The sequence below is a fragment of the Temnothorax curvispinosus genome, unplaced genomic scaffold (genome assembly GCF_003070985.1).
Source record: "Temnothorax curvispinosus isolate PA1 unplaced genomic scaffold, ASM307098v1 QBEX01017040.1, whole genome shotgun sequence".
Lineage (NCBI taxonomy): Eukaryota > Metazoa > Arthropoda > Insecta > Hymenoptera > Formicidae > Temnothorax > Temnothorax curvispinosus.
Window position 1 is genome coordinate 1 of NW_020226820.1, and position 9,280 is coordinate 9,280.

The following is a 9,280-nucleotide window of genomic DNA, read 5'->3' on the forward strand; positions in this document are numbered from 1 at the left end:
CTCGCCTTATCGCATACTGGAACGCCGCTGGACAACGATGGATCGATGCCGTAGGACAAGGTAAGTCGCAGGTAAGTAATTCAAATTAACTTGACACTGTGTATATTAACAAATGATTTATTTCAGATCGTCGTAGTTGATTACAAAATTGTTGCGCCGTATGCGCTTCACGCTGACACATTTCGTCGAACGTTGTTATAAATGGTAATTAATTACCGCTTGCAATAGTTATACGAGTTATGTTTAACGCGCAAGTACGCGGGAGTGCTTGGTTGTATTATATCGCTGCGCTAAACTACGCGCTAAGTCCGTGTTGTGTGCGAATCTTATATACGTGTTACCGCGAGAAGCCTTCACTGGCGCACAGTACAATTGCGCACGTTGCAATTGCACACAGTACTATTGGACACATAAAGTCACGCACCGTACAATCGCGCACAGTTTGTTTGGACACATTTCATTGGCGCACAGTACAATTGGACACCGTTGCTTTTGGACACAACACATATTATTAACTTATTTAAATAAATAAACGTATGTTGCATTAAACACGGTTTTTGCGCACCGTACAATCGCGCACCGTTCAATCGCGCACCGTACAATCGCGCACCGTACAATCGCGCACCGTATGTACAATTGCGCACCGTACAATCGCGCACCGTACAATCGCGCATTGTACAATCGCGCACCGTACAATTGCGCACCGTACAATCGCGCACTTTATGTTGTAAAGCGAGTTCCACGCTTTCAACCACGGGAGGTGCGAGGGGGGGAAGCCGAAGTCCCCCCTCGCACCGCCTCGTCTGTGTGTGTGTGTGTGTGTGTGTGTGAAAAGCGCGTCATAAACCCATGTGGCACCTTTCGCGTGGCACACACACACACACACACACACACACACACACACACACACACACACAGACGAGGCGGTGCGAGGAAGGGGCCTTCGGCCCCCCTCGCACCCCCCCGTGGTTGAAAACGTGGAACTCGCTTTATAACATAAAGTGCGCGATTGTACGGTGCGCGATTGTACATACGGTGCACGATTGAACGGTGCGCGATTGCACATACGGTGCACGATTGAACGGTGCGCGATTGTACGGTGCGCAATTGTACGGTGCGCGATTGTACGGTGCGCAAAAACCGTGTCCAATGCAACATACGTTTATTTATTTAAATAAGTTAATAATATGTGTTGTGTCCAAAAGCAACGGTGTCCAATTGTACTGTGCGCCAATGAAATGTGTCCAAACGAACTGTGCGCGATTGTACGGTGCGCGACTTTATGTGTCCAATAGTACTGTGTGCAATTGCAACGTGCGCAATTGTACTGTGCGCCAGTGAACCTTTCCCGTTATCGATCGGCGAGTAAGTTTAGATCTCCTCACATTTCTTTTTTTTTATGCAACTACTATCAGCCCCGGCAAACTTCGTACCGCCTAACAGTCAATGAATGTAGTGATAAGACACGCAAATGGTCCCCCTCTCTCTCCCTCTCTTTCTCTCTCCCTCTCTCTCCCCCTCTCTCTGTCCCCGCGTAAGTATGCATAGACGTGTTGATTTGTGCTCCCTGTTTAGAACGATTTTTCTGCCGCTTTTTTGCCCTTCGGGGCCTTAATTTTTTGCAGAAGCGTGTTGAGTAAGGCTATTTTACTTACTACTTGCATATTATCTGTGGTTTCTGTCTTGGATGCTGAGATTGGAGTATCTTGGATTCTTTTTGATATTGGTCAACTGGCAAGGTTCCATTGCTTGGATACTTGAGCGCATGCGTGGCGATGTCGAGAAGGGGCAATACCCTGGTTGCGGCTCGTTCGGAGGACGACGGCAGCAACAAAACAAACAAGCGATCGGCGAATAAACAGCAGAGTCTGTCAGGTGCGTCCGATGAGAACACTGTGAGCGGTCATGTAAATTTAAATAAAATAAATTTTTTGAAGGCATTGGTTGATGAACATGATGTTTTTATCTCTAAATTTTTATTAAGTAGCAAGGAAACAGCCGAAAAAAGGTCCCAGCTAGGGACAGCTTTTCGATTCTGTAAGGAGGCGTTTCTAGAAATGGCGACGACTCTTGCTCATTTATTAGATGCTAGATCTGCGGAGCGCGTGGTCGATGAAGTTAAATCTGCTGTACGTGAGGGCATGAAGGATTTTAAAGCTCCTGATATGATTAACACAGACAAGTCTGATGCGGCTCGTTCGGAAAGGAAGGGAACATACGCATCTGTTGCAGCGGCGGGTATACCTGAAGTACGAGTTTCGCGTGGCCCTACCCTTAAAGTTCCTATATCTACGGCATTTATGCTAGTGCCTGATGACAAGAATGCAGATAGATATGGCTCTTCGCAAGCCACTAGAGAGGCGATGTGCAAAGTGCTAAGGCCTTCTGACTGCGCTCTCAAAGTCAAAAAAGTGACGAATGTAGGTAAGAATGGAGTAAAAATTGAGGCGATCTCTCCAAACATGGAGAAGATAAAGACACATCCAGATCTGGCAAGGATAGGACTCAAGATCGTGGAAAATGTTAAGCTTAATCCGCGATTAATTGTGTATGGAGTTCCGGCTGAATTGTCACATAAAGAAATAAGAGAAGAGCTTATTGCACAGAATCTCGATGGGGATGTAAATGCGGACCTCAAGGTCGTATATATGTACCAACCAAAAGCAGATAAGCGATATACGAATTGCGTGTTAGAGGTGGCACCGGATGTGCGTAGACGACTGCTTAGCAGTGGACGCATCTACCTGCGGTACTCTGCCTGTAATTTTACGGATCATATCAGAGTATTGCAATGTTATAGATGTCTGATGTTTGGACATATTGCTAAGGATTGCAAATCTGTGCCTGCCTGTGGGCACTGCTCTGAAGCGCATGAGATGAAAGACTGAGAGCATAGAGACAAGCCTCCTACGTGTGGAAATTGTTCGCGTAACATGAAGACCTCTTCCAATAATGCTACTCACTCGGCTATGGATGCAAGGAAGTGTCCTATTTTAGGTGGTAAAATTAAAGACAGACTTATGAGTATCAATTATGCTTAACCTTGATCCAGAGTATGAAGATTTGCGTGTCTGTCATGTGAACTGTCAGTCCATAATGGCGCATCTCGATGAATTTCGTAACTTTTTTGTGGACAAGGGATATCACATTATATGTATGTCTGAAACCTGGCTCAAACCTGAAATTCCTGACAACATGATTGCTCTTCCGGGCTATTCGCTCTATAGATGTGACAGAATTGGGCGGCAAGGAGGAGGTGTGGCTTTTTTCCTGCTAAATTCACTCAGTGCAGTAATCATCGAACAGTCATCGACGGATGAGCAGTATTGTAAACCAGAATTCCTAATAGCGGAAATTAAATTTGATCGCAATTCCAAGCTCCTACTTGCAATTGTATATAGACCACCAAACTGTGGTTATTTACAAGAATTTGAATATCTTTTCCTAGATTTACAGACGAAATATTGGCACTCGATAATATTCGGAGATTTTAATGCTGATATGATGGTTGACACATATGACAGTGCACAACTTAGAAGTTTCATTGCATCCTCGAACATGTATTTGGTGCCGTACGGAACTACACACCACTTGAAGAATTCCAGCACTTTCTTGGATCTATGCATCATGGATGATGAATGCAAACTTATAAGGTTTGGCAAATCTGCAGTTTCTTTTCTATCGGCGCATGATCTGATATATATCATCTACCGAATTAACATCAAACGTCGCTCACCTAGATTAGTATTATGTAGGAACTTTAAAAACTTTGATGAGCATAGCTTTCTAACAGAAATAGGTGAATGTAACTGGCAAGATCTCATAAATTCTAACTGTATTGAAGAAAAGGTCGATATTTTCAATAATAAAATCTTAGACCACTATAACAAGCATGCTCCTTTACAGAGGATACTCTTTAGAAATCTGCCAGCACCCTGGCTGACCAATGAAATAAAAAACTATATGCGTGAGAGAGACAGACTTAGAAGAGTATGGCGTAAAAATAGGAATAGTGCAAGTTATGAGATTTTCAAGGCAATGAGGAACCATGTGCAGAGTTTGGTACGGGAGGCAAAGAAGACATATTATATATCCATTTTTAGTCAAGAGGATAATGCAGCTGTCATATGGAGCAAATTAAGACATCTTGGTTTGATTCGGGCAAGGGAGGCCGAGAGATGTCTTGCTTGCTCTGTAAATGAGCTAAATAAATGGTTTGTGAATGATGCAGTTCAGGTGGCACAGGATGGGGACAGCGAGACCAGTCAACCGGATAGGATCTTTGATGATGGTAAACTGTATTTCACGTACGCAACGCCGAAAATTATAGCTAAAGCTTTGGCTAGGATCAAGTCAAATGCAGTCGGTTCTGATGGTATATCACTGAAATTAATAAAAATGGTTTTACCTAGCTTGATGCCTGTAGTTGAGCATATTTTCAACTTCTCTCTTATGCATGGAGTTGTACCGAGGATTTGGAAGACCGCACTAATAACACCGATACCTAAGGTAAGGCATCCGACGTTGGCACAGCACTACAGGCCTATATCTATCTTGCTAACAATTTCAAAGGCTCTTGAAAGGATTGTATCGGAGCAGATAATACAATATTTAGAAGACAACGACCTGCTAGATCCATGTCAATTTGCATATCGAAAAAACTCGTCAACGCAGACATGCATTATAAGGATGTTGGATGAAGTGAGGCAGGCGGCGGATTCTAGGAAGGTCACTGTCTCTATTTTCTTTGACTTTTCTAAAGCATTCGACAGGGTTCAGCGTCACATCCTTATTAATAAACTCAGAAGCATGGGTTTCTCCGAATCTGTACTCTGTTGGATTAATTCTTATTTGACTGATAGATCCCAAGCTGTCTGTGATAGGTTCGAGGATGTTACCTCTCCCTTGGCGCATGTTGGAGTTGGAGTGCCTCAGGGTTCTGTTCTGGGACCGCTTTTGTTTGTCCTCTATATTTCGGATCTGAAAAACATCTTGCGGCATTGTAAATACAACTTTTATGCGGACGATCTTCAAATTTACATACATTGTGAGCCGCGATACTTGAGTAGTGGTGTCCTGAAGGTGAATGAAGACATTGAATCAATTGTACGGTGGGCAGAACGTAATGGGCTTCTGCTTAACTCGAGTAAGACACAGGCTATTATTTTTGGCACAGCTCAATACATTAATACCATTGAGCTTGACAGTTTACCGAATGTCATAGTTAATGAGGCGGTGGTTCAGTTCACAAGTGACGTGAAATATCTTGGAGTACGTGTTACCAATACTCTGGCCTGGGAAAAGCAGGTGACTGAAACTGTTGGAAAAATACATTCCAAGCTATACCAGCTGAAGATATCAAAACATTTGTTGCCTAATGCGTTAAAAATAAGATTGATTATCTCATTGATCTTCCCGCAGCTGCATTACTGCTGTGCGGCTTATACGGATATGACAGAGGAACAGAATTTACGATTATATAGAGCTATGAATGCCTGTATAAGATTCGTGTTTGAGACTAGACGAGATGAGCATATTACGCCATATTACCAGAAGCTGGGCTAACTCAAGGTGGCTGCGAGACGAAGCTATTTTGTAGGATGTCAGCTATACAGCATCATATTTTCACATCAACCTGGTATACTCTACGATGGTCTAACATTCAGATCAGCGGTGTCTAGTAGGAGCACTAGAGCGGCTGATGATCTTCTTTCTCTGCCTCCATGTAGAACTGAGTTTTACAGGCGCTCCTTTAAATTTAGTGCTGCTAAGCTGTGGAATGACTTGCCACCAGACATTCGAGGGGTAGAAACCATTACCGAATTTAAATGCAGATTATATAAATACTTTTTATTATATACTTAATATAATTGACCTCGGGACACTATGACATAAATTAACTACCACATGATTGCTCTGGTTTGTTGTCGGGCGCACGCGTACGTGCGTTTTTGTGGCAGTTTGCTGTCTTTCTTATAATGCCGGCATGTCAGCTTTGGCATTCTTAGTATTTCTCAGTATTCTTAGTACTTCTTTGCAGACTCTAACAGAGCTATACTGAAACCTCCTGTGCTTGATTTTTACTACGCGATTTTTGTCTCTGTTATGCTGTGTATATTGACTTTGGTAATCTCTGCGTTTCTTTACTCTGGCTGAATTATATCGCGACTGTCTCTTTTCTTTTTGCTGTGCTATGGTATAACACACACTCACTCACCCACACACGCACACACACACACACACACACACACACACACACACACACACACACACACACACACACGTACACTACGTACGTACGTACACATACACACACATACACACACACACACACATGTGCTTACCCATACTCCTATGCAAACAGAGTGCATGGTATTAGATAATAACTATTATTATAAAGGGCATTTTCAAATGTATCTATTTGTGCGCCTGAGGGGATACAATCCCAGGGCGCGTTAATAAATGAATGCTTTCTCTCTCTCTCTCTCTCCCCTCTCTCCCTCTCCCCCTTTCCTTCTCTCTCCCCCTTTCTCTCTCCCCCTCTCTCTCTCCCTCTCCCCTCTCTCTCCCTCTCCCTCTTTCCCTTTTCCCTCTCTTCCTCTCTCTCTTCCCCTCTCTTTTTCTCTTTCTCTCCCTCTCTCTCTCCCCCTCTCTTTCTCTCTCTCTCCCCTTCCCTCTCTCCCTCTCTCCCTCCTATGTATTTTTTCTATGTATTTGGATATCTTTCTAGATTAATTTTTTTTTACGTGAATTTTTTCAATATTTTATTAGTTATTCTGCTATTCCGGAAAATTCTACCCCTATTTCATATACTTGTGGTAAAAATTCGGCCCAGCCGTTCTTGAGTTATAAGTGGTCTAATTAAACCGACTTTGTTTTATATATTAAGATAATAGCTATTTGCCTAGGCGACGAAGCGACCCTCCAGAGTAAAGTATTGGAAAACGAGGCATACGTGATCGAATTTTGTCTATCAACCTTGTCTGGCCCATAACTATAAATCCGGTGACACGACGCGCCAAAAGGACCTGAATCCCAGACAGAGTTGATGAAGATTTTTATTGCATCGAGCGAGCTTTCTAAAATTTGCTCATGCAATGTTTCCGACAAACAGAGACAAAGCCTAGGACGTGCCTGTAAATACACGTGGCGAAAGTTCTGTTTGGCTTGTACCTACTATTAAGATTGAGAAGTATGCATCGTCTGTCGACATAAAAACAGGGTCGCGAGATAAGTGAGGAACCCCAATAAAAGAGAAATCGGTGATAGCCGAAAAACAAATGCGTCACTGGAAGAACCGATAAGTTACACCCCCAATAAGACAGTGGGGGCCTTACAAAAGGGCTCACCAATGGAAAACCGGAAAAATCGATAACTGTCTCTAGCTTCCTAGGATAGGCGAAACTTAAAATCTAGCTCTTGGGTGAGAAACATCTCGCCTAATAAGAAATCCCTTGAATAATAATCAGAAACATCCCGCCAACCAGAAATCCTTTTAACGAAAAACCAGACACAGCCCACACGGAATCCACCCCTTCCATGCTTCGAACCTTCCTATATAAATCGCGACATCACGGAACTCTCTCGCTTAGTTCGGGTCGCTCCAGTTCAGTATTCCGTCTTTGACTTGCAATTTAGAACTAGAATCTCTGAGTTTCCAGTTCAGTAATCGGTCTTCAGTTGCGATTCGGAATTGAAATCTTTCAAGCTTCAGTTCAATACTCCATCTTTTATTTGTGATCCGGAATTAAAGTCTGTGCACAAGATCCATCAGCAGCCACGCCGAGAGTTCCCCACTGACTCATCCAACCTCAGGCACACAGGGCACGAGGCCGCAAGAACTCATCAAGTAGTAAGTCCTGCCTACATATATATGTAAATACATACATATCGGTTCCTTTTTTTTATACATTCTTGTGTTCGGGAAGTCTCTCGGATCCATGTCCCTCAAATCCCCTAGCCCCTTTTTATTAGCCGAATTATCGCTAGATTCGGAGTAATCTTCTCTTATTACTTTGATGTTGGCCGATTCGTTGGTGAGGTATTTATTGCTTTGAGTTAGCTGACTCGGTGGACTCGAGGTATCTATTGCTTGATGTTAGCCGATTCGTTGGTGTACTCGAGCTATCTTTTACTTTGATGTTGCCGATTCGTTGGTGTACTCGAGGTATCTATTACTTTGATGTTAGCCGACTCGTTGGTGGACTCAAGGTATTCCTTCGATTTCTTTCCAAAACCCGAGGTGACTTCCCCGCAGTTGGCGGACTTTAATATTTAATTATCCACTAACTTGTAGTGGATTCGGCCGGTCCCTCCCACAAGAAATCGCGAGACATGAACGGCGTCGTCAAAACAAGCGGCGCGCAGAGAGGTCGAAAACCAAGGATCGGAATTCCCCCGGGAACAAGATAACGCCGGTCTTCCGCGACTCGCCACTCCGCCCCCTCCACCAGCCCTTCCGGTGGAACCCTATTCGTCTCATCAGAATCGCCCCGTTACACTTTTCCGCCCTGTTGTCCTACCTTCTCGCCCTATCGCCGAACATTCTCGCCATGTTTGTCGCGTGGCCCCATTTCGCGTGATTCCCGTCAACCCCGATCCAGCCCGCTTCCTAGAACCTCCCGATTCCCCCTCTTCTTCCCGAACTCCGTCTCCAACCTCCTCGACCGCCTCGACCGTTGTAAACCTCGAGGAAGTAAACGAACCCGAGATGATAATCTTAGAATAATAATTATTAAAATACATTTATTTTATTCTAATTCTCATATGTTTCACTTCGATAAAGAATTCCATTAAATGTACATAATGTTCAACAACTGTTTACACAAATTCTCCTTGTTTTATTATATACATATACACATTGTACACTAACGCCTAGTTTATAATTATTTTTATATCAAATAACATTTTTTTTATGTCAAATAAATATGAATACTTATGTTAAAGGCATCTTCATTCTTTCTTTAATTTAAGACCTCACCCTCAGTACTTTCCCTCTCTCGAAATTGCACGAGGTCCGATCCTGAGTTAAAGGGATTAAATTCTCTGACTCGAAAAAGGACCGACGATCGCACCGCTCACGAAAGGCGTCCTAGCGTCTTTATGGACGTTGACCCTTCCTGAGTCATAAAAGTGGGTTCGGCTCGCGCCACGCATCTCAGAGCGCATACCTGCGAGCGACATTTGTAAGTATCTAGTTGCGTCCTTTCTTTCCCCGACCCCTCTGGTTAACCTTTCCTAATCCCGGGGTTGGACATAACAATATATATATATATATATA

General features: G+C 43.4%; 1 protein-coding gene across 1 annotated transcript in view; it reads left to right on the forward strand.

Moving 5' to 3' along the window:
• Nucleotides 1-5,600: 5,600 nt before the first annotated feature.
• LOC112467189 (F-box/LRR-repeat protein 7-like) overlaps nt 5,601-9,280 on the forward strand; it is a 5,909-nt gene continuing 2,229 nt past the window's right edge. The window contains exons 1-2 of the mRNA XM_025035677.1: nt 5,601-5,638; nt 7,681-7,852. Of these exons, the coding sequence (XP_024891445.1) occupies nt 5,601-5,638; nt 7,681-7,852 (210 nt within the window). The remainder of the gene's footprint in view (nt 5,639-7,680; nt 7,853-9,280) is intronic.